The sequence below is a fragment of the Muscardinus avellanarius genome (assembly GCF_963383645.1).
Source record: "Muscardinus avellanarius genome assembly, chromosome: 12".
Lineage (NCBI taxonomy): Eukaryota > Metazoa > Chordata > Mammalia > Rodentia > Gliridae > Muscardinus > Muscardinus avellanarius.
This window is the reverse complement of record NC_137798.1, coordinates 17,782,039-17,801,457: the sequence shown is the minus strand read 5'-3', so window position 1 is coordinate 17,801,457 and position 19,419 is coordinate 17,782,039. Positions and strand designations below refer to the sequence as shown.

Below are 19,419 nucleotides of genomic sequence, written 5' to 3'. Positions count from 1 at the left end.
TATTGGTGCACTGTATTCATACATCATAGTGGGATACAAACTTTTGTAGATATACATGCACACATCGCCCAGTCAGCCCCCACCCGATCCCCACCCCATTCTCTCCCCATCCCTCCCTCCCATGCTTGGCTTAGTGGTTGACATCTAGTATTATAGCAATTTATCCAAAATTAAAAATGATAATCTCACATAACAGTTTCATTTGTCTGATACCAAGCTTTTGATGTCTTAAAGATAACATTTCAATATTTCTTTTTGCTTTCTTTCTTACCAGAGAATATTTTTTTCTTTTTTTTAGGTGAAACTATCATATATTTATTTTTCAGAAAAAAATCTATCCTGATATGGAATATGGACTCTAGATACCCAAAACAATCTCGAAGCAAAAACAAAGCTAGAAGATGTATATTTTCTGATTTCAAACCATATAAAGCTACAATAATTGAAACAGTGTAGTACTGTTCTAAGGGCAGATATATAGACCATTGGAGTTAAATACAAGCCTAGAGCTAACTTCTTCCCTATATTGTCAAGTTATTTTTGACAAGGTTTCCACGAAGATTTGGTGGTGGAAATAATAATCTTTTAACTAAATATTGTTGAAAAATAATAATTACATGGAAAAGAATAAAATTGGACCCTTACCTAATCCCACATACAAGTATTAACTCAAACTAGATAAAAGACCTAAATATAAATCTTAAGACTATAAACTTTTAGGAGAAAATCTGGGTCATAAAACCTCACAACATTGAAATTGGCAGTGATTTCTTGGATATGATTTCAATGGCACAGGCAACAGAAGAATATATAAACTCCCTAAAAAATAAAAGAAAATATTGTATATCCAAAGACAATGTAAACAGAGTTAACAGTTACTAATAGAATTGGATAAAGTATTTCCAAATGCTATATCTGAAGGTATATTAATATTCCAACTAGAAATCCTAAAAATTAACAACAATAAAGGCAAACAATACAATTTAGAGATAGGTAAAAGACTAACATAAATAATGAATCTCCACAGATAACCAATCTTAGTTGTCTGTTGGATGGAAAATCTTGTTTCTCTGGTTCTGGTGAGTGTTACCTATTTTTTCTTTGTAGTTAATCTTTTTGAGTATTTTCTCTAGCGCTGGTTTTGAAGACATAAATTCCTTCAGTTTCTGTTTGTCATGGAAGCTTCTTATTTCTCCATCTAATTTGATAGAAAGTTTTGCTGGATAGGAAATTTTTGGCTGGAAGTTGTTTTCTTTCAGAGTTTGGAATATGTTACTCCAAGCCCTTCTGGCTCTCATGACTTGGTTTGGGAAGTCTGGAGTGATTCTAATTGGTTTGCCTCTGAATGTCACTTGGCCCTTTGTTTTTGTTGCCTTTAAGATTCTCTGCTTGGCTTCCACATTGGTCATTTTGACAATTATATGGCGTGGGGATCCTCTTCTCCGATCCTGTCTAAAGGGAGTTCTATAAGTTTCCTGGATCTGTGTATCAACCTCTTGCTCGAGGGCGTGGCAGAGGCGCCATATTGCCACCGGCGGCGTCAGCAGCAGTGAATTCACCGAGTCCAGTACAGCTACATCTACGTACTCAAGAACAGTGAGTCAAATTGCGGGCCACAGAGGAGAAATCCCAGTATTGTGCCTCCTGGGACTTGACCCAGTGAGGGAGTGGTGGTGGCAGAGATATCACACCATAGGAGAGCGTGCAACCTGGCACCCCCCATAGTTTAAAGCAGCCTCTATCGACTCCCTGGGTCGGAGACTCTGTGATACAACCCAGTAAAGGAGTAGTAGGGTCTGAGATAATACAGACTCGAGATCCAGAGCACCTTAAATGAAGCCGTAGTGACCCAGGGAAGAACCCAGAGAAGGCACAAACTTCCGAAATCATGGGAAAGAGGAATAACACTGGAGCAATGAATGCCCACAACACCACAACATCAGAACCCGATAAAACAGAACATCAGAGATTTCTAGAAGATCAAATCAGGAAAATAACTGTAGAAATAATAGAGGTGCTTCGAAAAGAACTCAGAGAGAGCCAAAAAGAGATAAAGGATGCAATTAATGAAGTAAAGGCCTCAATTCAAAGCACAAACAACCGATTAGACCACATGGAGAACAGAATCTCGCTCTTAGAAGATGAGCAATCCAAAAATGAATGCATAGTTTCTAATCTAGAAAAAGATATCCAACAGCAGGAATCTGACATTGAAGAAATATGGGCCCATCTTAAGAGAGCTAACCTAAGAATAATTGGAATAGAGGAGGGAAAAGAAAGTGATACCAAAGGGATCAACAATCTCTTCAAGGAAGTAACTGCAGCTCCTTCTTGAAGCCAAAGGTTGCGGGATGGAGGCTCCCTAGGACCTACCTGCCTGCTCAAGGATGATGCCTTACAAAGGATCTCTCCACCTGATACTTATTAGGAAAATTATCTTGGCTCTCTTCATCTTGACATTTTAAATATTGAAGGCCCAAAACTCAATGTTATAAAAAACAATTTGGGTGATTTTAAGTTGGTCTTAAAATTATTTGGAACTATCAAATGTTAGTATTTATAAGTTCCTATCTTAATGGTTCAAATTCTGGTGTCGTCACCATGCTAGATGTTTGGTGGCATAGGATATAAGGAAGATGAAGAGCTGACATATAGGCCGGGCATGGTGGCGCACGCTTGTAATCCCCCCGCTTGGGAGGCAGAGACAGGAGGATCGCGCTGGTTCGGAGCCAGCCTTGCTGGCTTAAGAGACCCTCTTTCCACATAAAAAGGTAAAAAAAAAAAATAGGTCTGGGAGTGTAGCCCGTGGGAGTGTATCCTGGAGGTAGAAGGGCTTCCAGGAACCCCAGTACCACCAAAAAAAAAAAAAAAAGAGCTGACATATAGAACATCATTTTTGTTTAACCTGAGGCTGTGAATATTCAGAAAACTAAAGCACTTTTTCTGGTTCTAGTCATCCACGTCCAACATTAGTGCCTGCTGTCAGGACCACTTTTGCCTCCCAAGAATCCCTATCCCATAGCAAATAGTATTCTGAGTAAGTCTCTTAGCAAATAGGTTCACTTATTTCTGGGGGGAAAATACCAATAGTAGCTATTTAGCCATATCATGAGGATCAAGGAGCAGTCTTGTGCTTAGGGAAGGCAGGCACCACTGAAATACAGGATGCACTGAAGCATACCTAATCTGTGCCACTAACTGGATGAGTTGTCAAAGTCAGACTAAAGGAAACCACACGCTTTAGACCATGTGGTTGATAATCCACAGGACAGGCAAGCCCGAAACTAGGGTACCAACCACTCCCGCCGTGTGGAGAATGGACTGGACACCTCATTGTATACATGAGAAAACCAAGAAGAAACTAACTACCAAGATCAGAGAAACTGCCAAGATCACACTCAGCTAAGGAAGAGTACAGACACACTCAAACTCAGCTGTCCTTGACCTCAAAGCTCATGTGGCTTTATTTAACACCAAGTAGGTCACTGTTTAATGACCTTTACTTTGTGTTTTGTTTTGCATTGGGCCGAGAATTTATATATTTTAAAGATGCTCTTAGCTGGGCGTGGTGGCACAACTTGTAATCTAAGCTTTTGGGAGGCTGAGACAGGAGGATGGTGGTTTGCATACAGCCTCAGCTACATCATGAGGCCCTTGGCAACTCAGTGAGACCCTGTTTCAAAATAAAGAATAAAAACTAGGGCTGGGGGTATAGGTCGGAGGTAGAATGACCCTGGGTTCCATCCCTAGTACCACAAAAATAAATAAAAATAAATAAATAAACAATGCTCTTGGCTGGGTATAGTGGTTCAGGTTTATATTCCCAGTACTTGGGAAGCTGATACAGGAGGATTTCAGGTTCTGGCCAGCCTCCACAATTAGTGAGACCCTGTTTCAAAATTTAAAAAAAAAAAAAATTGTCGGGCATGGTGGTGCATTCTTGTTATCCCCGTGCTTGAGAGGCGGAGGCAGAAGGATCACACAGGTTCAAAGTCAGCCTCGCTGGCTTAAGAGACCCTGTTTCCAAATAAAAATATTAAAAAATAGGTCTGGGAGTGTAGCCCAGAGGTAGAAGGGTTTCCAGGAACCCCAGTACCACCAAAAATAAAATAAAATAAAAAAATTGGGCTGGGCATGGTGGCCCATGCTTATAATCCCAGCATTCAGGAGGCTGAGACTGGAAAATCACGGTTCACAGACAGCCTCAGCTACTTAGTGAGGCCCTCTGCAACTTAGTGAGACCCGATTTCAAAATAAAAGAATAAAAATTAGGACAGGGCGTGTAGCTCAGAGGTCAAATGCCCCTGGGTTCCATCCCTAGAACCACCAAAAAAAAAAAAAAAAAAATAGGGCTTGGGTATAGTTCAGAAGTAGAATGCCCTGGGTTCAATCCCCAGTACTAAAAAACAAAAAAGATGCTCCTTACCAAACTGTATTTGAGGTTCCCATGGAAAAACAAAAATTAACCTCCAATCCTCTCTGCTTGTTTTAGGCTAATGTTTCTTCCTCAGAGGCCACTTAGAGCTAGCAGGAGGCTGACTACAGGAATCATTCAAAATGTATTTCTAGAAGATGGCGACCGAGAAAAGCGGGGTTTAAGAGCCCCGCTAACAACCAATCTCCATTACCACAAAATCAGCGCCTTTCATAGCCAGAAAACACCATCACCAGAGAAACAAAAAAAATCACCAGGCTCCAGAGAGAAAGCGGACTGAGAACAGAGCTCAGAGCCACAGAGGAGATACACCGGCCTCATGCCCGAAGACGCGGCAGCAGCGCCATACTGCCGGCGGCAGCGGCGAGTTCACCGGACGGCTACAGCAAGCTGAGGTGAGCCACTGCGAAACAGCCAGGCGGGATTTTTCAGCGCAGGGAGCATCTAAAGCTCCCAGTGGCTGAGCTCAGCACACGCTGCAGGGACTCAGAGTGGAACTCAAAACCAAGAAGAAATAAGCCAGCCTCATGGCCGAGGGCATAACAGCGGTGCCATATTGCCACCAGCGGCAGCAGCAGCAAATTCACCGAGTCCAGTACAGCTACATCTGCGAACTCAAGAACAGTGAGTCAAATTGTGGGCCACAGAGGAGAAATCCCGGTACTGTACTCCCTGGGACTTGACCCAGTGGGGGAGTGGCGGTGGCAGAGATATCATACCATAGGGGAACGTGCAACCTGGCACCCCCCCCATAGTTTAAAGCAGCCTCTATCGACTCCCTGGGTCGGAGACTCTGTGATACAACCCAGTAAAGGAGTAGTGGGGTCAGAGATACTACAGACTCGAGATCCAGAGCACCTTAAGTGAAGTCATAGTGACCCAAGGGAAGAACCCAGAAAAGGCACAAACTTCCAAAATCATGGGAAAGAGGAATAACACTGGAACAATGAATGCCCACAACCCCACAACATCAGAACCCGATAAAACAGAAAATCAGAGATTTCTAGAAGATCAAATCAGGAAAATAACTGTAGAAATAATAGAGGTGCTTCGAAAAGAACTCAGAGAGAGCCAAAAAGAGATAAAGGATGCAATTAATGAAGTAAAGGCCTCAATTCAAAGCACAAACAACCGATTAGACCACATGGAGAACAGAATCTCGCTCTTAGAAATGATCATTCCAAAAATGAACACATAGTTTCTAATCTAGAAAAAAATATCCAACAGCAGGAATCTGAAATTGAAGAAATATGGGCCCATTTTAAGAGAGCTAACCTAAGAATAATTGGAATAGAGGAGGGAAAAGAAAGTGAAACCAAAGGGATCAACAATCTCTTCAAGGAAGTAATAGCAGAAAATTTTCCAAACATAGAGCAAGAGGTTGATACACAGATCCAGGAAACTTATAGAACTCCCTTTAGACAGGATCGGAGAAGAGGACAGAAACCAGGTGCCCCAGGGTCACAGTCAAGATCAACTCCAGGCAAGCGGACACTTTTGCTGAGCTCAGGAAAAGAACCTCTAGGTAGATTTGTAGAAACCCGAAAAGAAATAGGACCTTTCATTTGAAATGAAAGGAAAAAGTCTTGACAGAACCAGATGTCAAATAGTATTTCCTTGTATATTGTGGCCAGATGGACTTACTTTTCCTTGATATCATATAGTCATTCCTCAAATACTGCTCAGATACACCATGCATCTGAGCATAAAGCAATGAACAGAAGAGACACAGCCTCAGGGAGCTGGCATTCCAGGGCAGAGGCTGACTACAAGCAAGTAAACAAACATTAATTAATTACAAAAAAGGCTATGGTGATATATTTATTTGTTTATTTATATCAATTTGTTTGTTTGTTTATATCAATATTTGTTTATTTATATCAACCAGAGATTGAACCCAGGGGCATTCTACATCCGAGCTATACCCCCAGCCCTATTTTTTATTTTTATTTTGAAATGGGGTCTCACTAAGTTGTAGAGGGCCTAAATAAGTAGCTGAGGCTGGCCGCAAATCTGCAATCCTCCTGTCTCAGCCTCCCAAGAAACAGAAATTACAAGCATGTGCCACCATGCCCAGATGGAGCTTTAAAACAAAACAAAACAAAGTCTCGTGTGGATCATACCTGTAATCCCAATACTTGGAAGGCTGAGACCAGAAGACCACAGGTTTGAGGCCAACCTCACCAATTTAGGAAGGTCCCCCACAGTTTAGTGAGACTCTATGTCAAAACACAAAATAAAGTAAGTCTGGGGGTGTAGCTCAGAGATAGAACAGCCACCCTTGAGTCTAATTCCCAGCACACCCTAGCAGGCAAAGCAGCAAGGCAGCCCTCTCTAGGTGGGCGATTTTGGAACTGCGACCTGAACAAGAAGATACAGCTAATCCAGTGGGAAGGGCAGCCTGTGTGAAAGCCTTGAGGTGGGAGACACAGGTGTGACTGAGGGACAGTGTGAGGCAGGGTAGGAGGACAGAGTAAGGGGCAGGAAGCACAGCAGACATGGGCCCTGGTAAGTGCTGGCATGAGGATTGTTTTTATTCAGAGCTCAATGGGAATCCACTGCTAAAATGTTAATCATGGGACAGCAATGATCTGACTTGAAGTTTTTGTGTGTGTGCAGTACTGAGAGATGCGACCCAGGGGTCTTCTACCTGTAGGATACACCTCAGCACTATTTTATCTTTTATTTGGAAACAGGGTCTCAGTAAGTTTCTGAGAGCCTCACTAAGTTGCTGAGGCTGGCCTCCTGTCTCAGCCTCTCCAATACTAGGATTACAAGCATGTGCCATCATGCCTGGCTGACTTGAAATTTTAAAGTCCACCTCTGCCTTTTCAGTAGAAAGGGACCCCAGTAATCGAAACAGGAAGACCAATTAGAAGGCAATTTTGGAAATCCATGCTAAGTACAATAGTATCCTAGGTCAAGGAGTATGGACTAGAGCTAGAGAGAAGAGAACAGGCAAATTACAGATGTAGTTTGGAGACAGAAATGAAATAAACTGCTTATCATTTGGACATGGCATGTAATAGAGAAAATCAATGATTACCTTAAGTTTTTAACTTACATGCATGGCTAAGCAGTGGCACTATTCATTTAGACAGAAAAGAATGGTATAAACAGGTTGAGGAAGGTAGAGAAATCAGGATGAAGAGCTGGTAATTCAATGGTTCCAAAAAGCCTCTGAATACATAAAAAAGAAGCAGGGCTAAAAATGCAAATATTGGAGCCATCATTAAAAAGATTTGCGATAAAGAGAACAAAAGGGGTCATGTGGACAGAAAATTAGGAGGAGAAAGTTTTTCCAGCAAGTAGCCCTCGAGAACGTGACATTTAAGGCTGTAATACAAGAGTGGGAGAAACCTGTCAAAGAAATTAAGAAGTTATAGTCAGCCCCTCTATCAATGGTTCTAGGACACTCCTCCCTCAAAGATGCCAAAACCTGACGCCAAGTTCTATATATAAAATGGTGTATTATTTGCATATAAACTATATATATCCTTCTGTGCATTTTGAATCATTTCTAGGTTACTTACGATACCTAATACATTTGTAAATTCTCTGTAAATACTTTTCACACTGTATTACTTATGGGATAATGACAAGACAAAAAGCCTGTGTGTGTTCAGCATGGACATAATTTCGACTCTGCGCATTTTCAATGTGCGAGTTTCATCCATAGATGCGGAACCCGAGGGCCCAGAGGACTGACTGTAAAGGAGAAAGGGGACGGGCAAAGCCGAAAGTGTGCAAACCAAGCATAGCTCGACACCTTGGCAGGAAAACTAAAAAGACAGGGGTTTTAAGAAGGGAGTGGTCACGTGTGCTGAGTGCTACTAAGAGGGTCAGTGGGGCGAGGCAGAGAATGTGGGTAGCTTCAGGATGGAGGTTGTTGACCTTACTGCAGTCTAAAAAGCATCTCACAGTGATCATGGGCATAACTGAACTGATCCTTCGTTGAACCTTTGCTTCTCTTACAGAAAACTGCTCCTGTTCTGGGTCCCTGGGCCAAATGTCTTGGTGTTACCCTTCACTCTTCTTTCTTTCAGCTCCTACCTTGAACCTACCAGCCAAATCCTATTGGCACTAACTTCAAAATGTATCTGTAGAGACAGGTGTGGTGATGCACACCTGTAAGCCCAGTACTTGGGAGGCTGAGACAGGAGGATTGCAGGTTCAGGGACAGCCTCAGCAAGCAGTGAGACTCTCATCAATCTAGCAAAATCCTGTTCAAAATAAAAATTAAATAGGGCTGGGGGTATAGCTCAGAGAATGCCCCTGGGTTAAATCCCCAGTATCCCTGTACCCCTGCCCACAAAGTACATGTACACACACAAGCATAATCTAACAACATTTTTATCCTGTCTATAGCTTATAGCTATTAGTTTTTAGCCACTGTGACAAAATACCTGAGAAAAACAGAAAAAGAGAAAAGATTTATTTTGGCTCATGACCTCAGAGGTCTGTGGTCAGCTGGCTCCCTTGTTTCTAGGCCTGTGGTGAATCAGGGCACAATGGTCAACAGCGAACTACTTTCTCCAATGAGGCCACACTTCTTAAAGTTTCCTCATTGTCAGATAGTACCATCACATGGAGACCAAGCCTTCAACACATGAGCCTTTGGAGACAACCAGATCCAAACTATAGCAGCTATCATGCTATTCCATCTCTCCCCTGGATCACTACAACAGCCTCCTAATTAAATTCCGAGCCAGGTGTGGTGGGGCACCTGTAGACATAATGAGATATCACTTCCTTGCTATATAATAAAAACAATGGGGTAGCTCCTCCCACAATTATATTACACTGTAATTTGTAGTGTCAAGCTGCTACCTATGGTAACAGAGACCCAGTGCCAAATAAGTGTCACCCCTCATGGAGACTCTGATGGGGATACTTGAGACTGCCGTAATAGCACGCTACCCCAAGGGTAATAATCAAACAGCTTGAATTCCAAATTGCCTGAACTTAAGCTTTCATACCTCTATGCTTCTTCACTGTGTTTGAGGATCTCCTATGCACATTTCAAACCCCAGATCATATGTTTCCTCTTAAAAGAAACCTTTTCTTAAAGCCAGCTGCTCCACTCCTACTCCACTCCCTCAGCAGGGCTTGCCTGTACATCTACCAAATCATCTGCCAGGATGTGTTGTGATGAGGTTCCTAACACTTTCTTTTTCCCCACCTGACTGCGCCTCTTTTAGGGCAATGCTGCCCTAGCCCACTGCATAGTACCTGGCAAGTAGTGGGTACTATGTTGGTGGATTCTGAGTGCATAACGCTGGGCTGTTTAAACACAGGCTCTAGTGCACAGGGAGTGCCCTGCTTTTCCAGCACAGCTGATCAGGCTTCAGGTACTAATGGAAACTTGGATGGCTGTCTCCATGACAACAGCTGTGTAACTAGCCAAGTACTTCCTGCAGATATTTACAATCTCCAAAAGCCAATCTGAAAGGGGTAGGTGTGCTTGAAAGCAGCAGGTGTCCAGGACTCAGAGAGGTTTATATTCTCTCTAAAAGGGATGGCAAGAAGTCCTGTTTGGTTTTTCCTGATACGAGTCCTCTAGGTTTGCATGCATGCTCATTCAAATTACTTATTGGTTCACTTCTGAAATCAAATGTCAACCTAAGCCAGGCGTGGTGGCACATGCCTATAATCCTAATACTTGGGAGGCTGAGACAGAAGGATAGCAGGTTCAAGGCCAGCCTCAACAAGTAATGAGATGCTCATCAACTTAGCAAGATGCTGTTGCAAAATTAAAATAGGGCTTGGAGCCGGGCGTGGTGGCGCACGCTTGTAATCCCCGCACTTGGGAGGCTGAGACAGGAGGATCGCGCAGGTTCGAAGCCAGCTTTCTCTGGCTTAAGAGACCCTGTTTCCAAGTAAAAAGTATAAAAAATAGGTCTGGGAGTGTAGCCCATGGGAGTGTATCCCAGAGGTAGAAGGGCTTCCAGGAACCCCAGTACCACCAAAAAAAAAAAAAAATAGGGCTTGGAGGTATAGCTCAGAGGTAAAATGGCCCTGGGCTCAATCCCCAGTACCATACACACACACACACACACACACACACACACACACACACACACTCAACCTAGATACACAACAGTCTCACAGAGCTAATTTTACTCAATGGCTTAAAACTGTGGGCATTCATGACATTCACAGATCCCTGGAGAAGACTATTTTTAGGAAATCACAGACTCAAGTAAAGTTATGTATATACTCAGCCCATTAGGAGTAGTATTTGCTTGGTGTGTATTTTGAAAAAACTCAGAGAAAGAATTCACATTTTCATTAGGATCCACTTCTATGGATAAGATTCTCTTTATATTTAAAAGAAATCCTTAAATTACAACCAAATGAAATACAGCTTTCTAATAAAATTTTATAACCACATAGCCAGAAACTTAGGAACTTAGAAAAATTCAGGGGAGAGGAATGACCTTGCCACCCTAAAACAAATTATTCTTAACTTATTTGAAAAATTTGTTATATCTTAAAGCATATTAAAAGTTTTTGAGCCGGGCATGGTGGCACACGCTGTAATCCCAGTACTTGGGAAGCTGAGACAGAAGAATCACAGGTTCTCAGCCAGTTTTAGCTACTTAGTGAGGCCCTCCGCAACTTAGTGAGACCCTATTTCAAAATAAAGAATAAAAAATGGAGCTGGGAGTATAGCTCAAAGGTAGAATGCCCCTGGGTTCCATCCCACTACCACACGCACACACAAAAAAGCTTTTGACATAAACTAATATCAGGACCTCTCTGGACTCCTCTTGGGTGTACTGGAGTGATCCTAAGAACCAAATCAGATCCTGTATGTCCCCGTTTGAGGACCTATTATGAACATTGGCAGTGCTGCACCAAGAGACCCAATGGTATCTGGTGACACAATGTCCCAACGATCAGCCATAGGGGAAAACATGAAGTCTGAGCTCTAATCTTTCTTTCTTTACTAACATGCTCCTTCATTATTCAACAAATATTAAACGGGCACCTGTGAAGTAGCAGACTTTGCACCAGGAGCTGGGGCCACGGCTGTGAATGAAAAACATTGTCCCAATTCACACCCAATTATATTCTCACGCAGGTATATGGAGGTATGTGTATATGCTCACACTATATAGAATAAGAAAAAAGGAAAAACAGAGTCTCAAAACCATCCTACTTATTTAAAGTGTGTGGCAATTCACAGCATCAGAACGCAGTACATACCCTCGATGCTCTGTGGGCCCACAAGGTTCATGGCCTGGTGAGCTGGATACTCCACCCGGGGCCTGGCGATGCCCAGCTGCTCCATGACGCCGTGGAGCAGCCTTTGGATATCTGTTTCTGGGACCCGGTCAGGGGTGCGGGGACTATAAGCAAATGCTGGAGTGCATCCAAATGCCAGCCAGAAGAGTAAGCCAGAGAGAACGGATGAGGTCATCCCAGACACCATTTTTAACCTGCAGAGAAAAAGACCATATTGGACACAACTGGCAAATACGATAACCCAACTGTGGTGATGTAATCACACGCTGGCACAGGTGAGGTCCACCCACAAAGGACATCACAGGGGAGGGGGTGTTAAAAGACAAAACAGTCTGCACAGGTGAGGTCCACACCACACAGGTGAGGTCCACCCACAAAGGACATCACAGGGGGCGGGGGTGTTAAAAGACAAAACAATCCGAGGTTTGCGCTTCCCTCTGAAGTGGCATTCTTGAAACAGCTAGGCTGGGATGGCCCATATCCTTTAGCGCTCCTTCAGCTCCTAGAAAAGTTTTGCTTCAGTCCTAACGCTACACTCTCTCCCTGGCTTGCTGAAACTAGCAGAAACTTCCTTCAGATGTGAGAAAGAGAGGGTGACATCTTGAGTTTTCCCAGTCTCCGAGAAGAAAAAGAGTAACAGGAAGAAGCTAGAAAGATACAGTAGTAAAGAAGCGCAGAAAGTATAGGTGTGGTGGTGAGAGCGCATAAACGGAGCAAACAACGAACAGACTGGCGATCCTGGACGACTGAAAGCCACAGGGCGCAGACCCCGTCCTGTGACCTGGTAGGAATGTGAGGTCTACTCGCTCAGCCACGGGCCCAGGTCATCTCAGGCAAGTACTTCAGCTTCCTCTTTTACAAAAAGGAAGAGTAAAAACATCTTCCTTAAAGGGTTGTCCTGAGGATAAGGGCTTAGATTCGTGCCAGGCACAGAGGGCGCCCCCTATATTGCTATGACGATGTTTGTCATATTGCCCCCTCAACTGTGGAGCTGAGAGTTTGGGAAGCCTTAATGAGGAGAGACAGACCAGGTGATGGAGGGGAAACGCCACGGGACTCAACCCGCCCTGCACGCGTTGGTGTCGGTGGATATGCCTGAGAACGAGGCTACATATTCCTGTAGCCTCCCCTGCAGCTGCTCACCATGTTTAGGATGGAGGCGGCAGGCAAACCTTCTTTCAAACATTCTACTGGGGGGACAGTGGATCTGAGCATGCATTTTCTTTCCTGAAATATTAATACCATCCAAAATCTTTTTCTGTGAAGAGAAGGCTCTTCCTAGCCACCCTAGATAGAAACCCTTGTGTAAGGAGCTGAGAACAGCTCTTCGTTGCAACAACACAGCCTGCCCCTCCTCCGTCTCCATCTTTTCCTCATCCGTTCTGATTTGTTGATCTGCCCAGTCTCCTCCCTCGGGACTCCTTTCTCCTTATCTAGAGCCAAAGCATCCTTTGTCTGAGCCGCCTCAAGCTCACGGGGTTGGCAGGGCACCCTCGGGCTCTCGGTGTGGGCAGGGCGGAGGCCGCATCCGCGGTACTCACCAGGCAGCCGGAGCTCAGGGCCTTGGAGCTCAGAGCAGTCGGGCTGGAGCGCTGCGGCGGCGGCACGCTCGAGCCCCGCCCCCAGCCCCGCCCCCAGCCCGCCCGAGCCCCGCCCCCGGCAGGTGCTAGCAGAGCACCCCTCTGACCCAGATACCGCTACATACATGGTCACCCCTCCCTTTTTTTTTTTTTTTTTTTTGGTGGTACTGGGAGTGGAACCCAGAGGCTTTCTACATCCGGGCCATGCTCCCAGACCTATTTTATATTTTATTTGGAAACAGGGTCTCACTAAGTTGCTGAGAGCTTCACTCAGTAGCTGTGGCTGGCTTCGAACCTGTGCGGATCTCCCAAGCGCTGGGATTACAAGTGTGCGCCACCACACCCTGCTCACCCCGCCCTTCTAAACAGTGTGCGTGATTGCCATGCACGCCTTAAATTTAATCATCTTCTGATCACAACAGCTCAGGCTTTTATTTTGTTTTGGTATTGGGGTCGAACCAAAGCGCATTCTGTGTGTGTGTGTGTGTGTGTGTGTGTGTGTGTGTGTGTGTGTGTGTGTATAACCCAGGGGCATTCTACCCACGAGTTACACCCCCAGCCCTGTTTTTTATTCCTTATTTTGAAGAAGGATCTCACTAAGGAGCAGAGGGCATCACTAAGCAGCTGAGGCTGGCCGTGAACCTGCAGTCCTGTCTCAGCCTCCCCACAAGTGTACACAACCAAGCCTGGCTTTCTTGAACCCGCTATCCTGTCTCAGCCTCCTCAGCACTGGGATTACAAACCTGCCCCACTACGCCCAACTCATCTATAGTGCTTCTAAGCAACAAATAGGGGCTAGAATAATTCATTCCGGAGATACTTGGCCTTTCCCAATGCCTTCTGGGATTTTTTTTTTTTTTTTTCGGATTTGGGGATGGAACCCAGGGGCATTTGACCTCCGAACTACACCTTCTGCCCTATTTTTTATTCTTTGCTTTTTAAATTTTATTCTTTTTAATTTTTATTGGTGCACTGTAGTCATACATTTTAAATGGGGTACAAGATGGTAGAGGCATACATGCACACATCGTGTCATTTAGCCCTTCCCCAATTCCCATCCCATTCCCTCCCCCCCCTCCTTCTCATGTTTGGCTTAGTGATTGGCTTTGATTTGTATATGAATGTACGTCATGTACATTAGGGAATATTAGGGAATTTTCCTCTTAGAGCAGTTTTTTTAAATTGCTTTTGTGTGTGTGTGGTATTGGGGATGGAGCCCAGGGGTGTTCTACCTCTGAGCTACAACCCAGCCCTATTTCTTAGTCTTTTATTTTTATTTATTTTGCCATTTGATTATTTTATATTTTGGTTCTGGAGACTGAACGCATAAGTGCTCTACCACTGAAATGCATCCCCAGCTCTCTTTTTTTGCTGAAACTTGTTTTATTAATTTTTAATATTATAGCAATTTATCCAAAATTAACAATGATAATCTCACATAACAGATTCATTTGTCTGATATCAAACTTTTGATCACTTAGAGATAACATTTCAATATTTCTTTCTTGTTTTCTTTCTTACCAAAGGATATTCATTATAATTTGCTGTTTGGGGCTATAAATTTGACTGAAAAAAATATATATATATCATGCAAAATTTGATTTTTAAATTTTATTCATTTTATTTTATTTTAGTGGTACTGGGGATGGAACCCAGGGGCATGCTACCTCTGGGCTACACTCTCAGACCTATTTTATATTTTTATTTGGAAACAGGGTCTCTTATGCCAGCTGAGGCTGGCTTCGAACCTGTATGATCCTCCTGTCTCAGCCTCCCAAGGGCGAGGATTAAAAGCGTGCGCCACCACACCCAGCAATTTTATTCATTTTAGAGATGGGAACTTGTTATTGCCCAGGCAGGCCTCTTGGGCTCAATTTACCCTTCCATCTCAGCCCTCTGAATACTGTGCGTGGCTAAAACCTGGCATTATAAAAATAAAACATCAAGCCAGATGTGATGGCGCTTGTAATCCCAGTGCTTGGGAGGCTGAGACAGGAGGATCACACAGGTTCGAAGCCAGCCTCAGCTACTTAGTGAGGCTCTCAGCAACTTAGTGAGACTGTTTCCAAATAAAGTATAAAATAGGTCTGGGAGTATAGCCCAGAGGTAGAAAAGCCCCTGGGTTGCACCCCTAGTGTCATAATAAAAATAAATAAATAAATAAATAAATAAATAAATAAATAACATATATATCTTGGACTTATCACAATCCTTTCAGGTTCCTGGTGATTATGAAATGAATGTTGCCAAGCAACCTAGTGCTTGGACATTCTACTTCTGAGCTAACACTCTCAGCCCTATTTTTTAAGTTCTATGTATTAAGTTGTATTGTTCATTGCTCATAACTAAATTAGCAACTTATTTACTTATGAATTGTAGTCATTGCACATGTGCAGGAACTTTAAGCAAATAGCCCGCTAGGTTATCACTAGTTTGTATAATAAGTAATGAAAACAAGAAGACTGAATCAAGTCTAAAACTCAGCATTCTTTTCAAGCTTTTCAATTACTGCCTCTAAGGCATTCACTGCCATGTTCCTATACTCTGCACTGCAACTTTCAGCTAACACAAATGTTTGTGATATGCGGGTAGGTATTAAAATGAACATCTTTAGCCAGGCGTGGTGGTGCACACTTGTAATCCTGGTACTTGGGAGGCTGAGACAGGAGGTTTGCACAAGTTTGAAGCCAGCCTCACCTGAGTGAGGCTCTCAGCAACTTAGTGAGATTCTGTTTCCAAATAAAATATAAAATAGGTCTGGGGTATAGCCTGGAGGTAGAAAGCCCCTGGGCTCCATCCCCAGTACCACACACACACACACACACACACACACACACACACACACACACACAAATCTTTTATTGATCCATCTTTCAGAAAAGCCAGTAACTCAGGTGTTTTATACAGTTAACATCCTATGTCCTACTGCATCAGTGTTCCAATTCAACAATTTATCTCATGACATCAACATTTTTTTTTCTTGTGGCACTGGGGATGGAACCCAGAGGCATTCTACCTCCAAGTTACACCCCCCAGCCCAAGTTTTTATTCTTTATTTTGAAACAGAGTCTAAGCTGTGGAGGGCCTAAGTAGTCGAGGCTATCCACAAACCAGGATCCTCCTGTCTCAGCCTCCCAAATGCTGGGATTACAAACTTGTGCTGCCACACCCAGCTCAACATAAATTGTAAAAATCCAAGTCAAGTCAAGAAACTTGCTTTGAAGCCGGGCGTGGTGGCACATGCCTGTAATCCCAACTTGGGAAACTGAGACAGGATTGCAGGTTTGAAGCTAACTTCAGCAATTTAGTGAGACCTTGTTTCAAAATAAAAAATGGCATTTTGAAGGTTGAGACAAGAGGATCGCGGTTCGCAGACAGCCTCAGCTAATACTTAGTGAGGTCCTTTGCAACTCAGTGAGACTGTTTTAAAATACAGAATAATCATTAAAAAAAAATAAGAAATAAGGCTGAGGGTGTAGCTCAGAGATAGAATGCCCCTGGATTCCATGCCCAGTATGGGGGGTGGGGGGCTCAGAGTTAGAATGCCCTTTGGATGAATCCTAGTATCAAGGGGAAAAAAATTGCTTCGAACCAGTTAACATACACTACAATGTTAATATTTCTATTATTAGAAACATAAATGGAAGCCAGGCAATGGTGGTGCACACTTATAATCCCAGCATTAGGCTGAAACCAGAGGATTGCAGTTCACTGACAGCCTCAGCTACTTAGCAACACCCTTTCCAACTCAGTGAGACCCTGTTTCAAAAATAAGAACACTAAAAAATAGGGCTGGGGATGTAGCTCAGAGGTAATGTCCCTGGGTTCCATCCCCAGTATCACAAAATTATCTATCTATCTATCTATCTATCTCTATATATATATATTCATTCTTAATCTAAAACATCCAAAATGTAAAATGCTTCAAAATCTTTAGTGTTTTTAAACACCAAAGTTTCAAAGTTTCGGTTATGAAAAGAAAAATGTAAGACTGGTGTGTGGTAGAGTGCGTTCTCAGCACACACAAAACCCTTGGTTTAATCCCTAATACCCCCAGAAGTGTTTTGGAGTATTTCAGATGTTTCTTTTTGTAGTACGAAGATTAAACCCAGAGACATTGGACTTCCTATTTTTTTTTTTTAAATAGTGTCTCCTAAATTGCAGAGGGCCTAACTAAACCACTGAGGCTGGCCCCAAACCTGCAATTCTTGTCTCAGCCTCCCAAGTAGTGGGATTACAGACTTGCATCACCATCCCAGATTTTTGTATGTGAGGCAGTGGAGATTGAACCCATGGGGCATTATATCCCCAAACACACCCCCACCCTATTTTTTACTCTTTATTTTGAAACAGGGTCTTACTGAGTTACAAAGGGCCTTGGCCTCACTAAGTAGTGGCTGAGGCTGTCCACAAACCGCGATCCTCCTGTCTCAGCCTCCAAAACACTGGGATGACAAGTGTACGCCATCACACGGGGCTCCTTTTGTTTGTTTTTTGGTGGTACTGGGGTTCCTGGAAACCCTTCCACCGCCGGGCTACACTCCCTTGGAAACAAGGTCTCTTAAGCCAGAGAGGCTGCCTTCAAACCTGTAGGATCCTCCTGTTTCTGCCTCCCAAGCGTGGGGTTTACAAGCATGCGCCACCACGCCTGGCCTTGTTTGTTTCTGAAACAGGGTCTAAGAGCCTCACTACATTGCTGAGGCTGTCCTCAAACCTGTGACACTCTACTCTTAGCCTCCCAAGTACTGAGATTACAGGAGTGCTATAATTTTTTTTAAAAAATTCACATTTTTGGATTACGGATGCTCCATCAGTAAATCTATGTAAGTACTCCAACCTCTGAAAAACTCCCAAATCTGAAACACTTCTGGTCTCAAGCAGGTTAGACAAGGGATATTCAACCTGTACCATAAACATATATGCAAATGTGTTTTGATATTAGATCAACACCAGATATTTGGCCTATACATAAGTCAAATTCTAGTTCTGAGAAAGGATTAACAGGTAATGAATATAGAAAAGAGGATATAGCTTTGAAATAAGACAGATATACTATCATCAAATAGAACCTGGTAATGTGATCATCAGATGACTTGGAATTCTGTCATACATGCTCACACACTCTCTCTTGCAATGGCTAGTGATGACAAGTTTTTTTTTTTTTTTTTGGGGGGGGTCATAATGATGATGGAACCCACGGCCATTGTACCTCTGAGCTACACCCCCAGCTTCATTATTTATTCTTTATTTTGAAACGGAGTTTCACTGAGTTGCAAAGGGCCTCATAAGTAGCTAAGGCTGTCCAGGAACTGCGAACCTCCTGTCTCAGCCTCCCAAACGTTGGGATTACAAGCATGTAATACCACGCCTGGCCTAAAAACGTACAACTTTTAATAAACTCAAAATACTAATTTGGACAGATTTACTTGACAATTTAGTTCAAGTTCTAAATGGCACTTTGAACTTTTATCAGTCTCAAGCAAGTCATTTTCCAGAAAGTTTTTAATGTCTATACTAAATAAATAACATTTACACACAAGAGAAAACCATCATTCGTTTTAATCCAAGTAAAACTTACATAAGCGCATCACTATTCAAATTCTAAAATCAAGCATCTGCATATAAAATATCACCCTGATTGAAGTTTCTCAAGTTTATTCCACCTCAAGTAATTTCCATTTCTATACTGAAGAACAGATACAAATGCATTTGTGCAAATAATGTTTATAAACAGTATGGCTTACCTAATTCCTGAATCCTAATATGTGAACAATCTTTAAACCATAGGATTTTGCCCTAAGAAGGAATAAAATATTAGGATACGAGCAAAGTAATTTCTAGGGACACCTGTGAACACTAATCTAATTCAAGACGTAAGGTGGCGGGGCTTACCCCTTCCCTTTCCAGAGTAGAAATTTGTTAGAGACCTCATGTGGCTGGTGGAATAACACGAAATGGGCACAACATGCTCCACTCTTCCCATCATACACACAATAAAAAATCATCTAATTATCAAAACTAATTTTTTATAAATCCAGCCAACAATTTCTTTAACATGGTAGAGTATAATCTCTACTTTAAGAGATTGCAATAAAATTAAAGTTTAAATACTGCCATAATTAATAGAGATAGTCATATGTACAACTATGAGAA

General features: G+C 42.8%; 1 protein-coding gene across 5 annotated transcripts in view; it reads right to left on the bottom strand.

Annotated features, from left to right (window-relative positions):
* LOC308271619 (neuroendocrine protein 7B2) overlaps nucleotides 1–11,873 on the bottom strand; it is a gene marked incomplete at both ends in the record, with an annotated part of 58,384 nt that extends 46,511 nt beyond the window's left edge. For all 5 annotated transcript variants that reach the window (XM_080708066.1, XM_080708067.1, XM_080708069.1 and 2 more), the window contains one exon: nucleotides 11,648–11,873. In XM_080708066.1, the coding sequence (XP_080564192.1) occupies nucleotides 11,648–11,873 (226 nt within the window). The remainder of the gene's footprint in view (nucleotides 1–11,647) is intronic.
* Nucleotides 11,874–19,419: the final 7,546 nt, after the last annotated feature.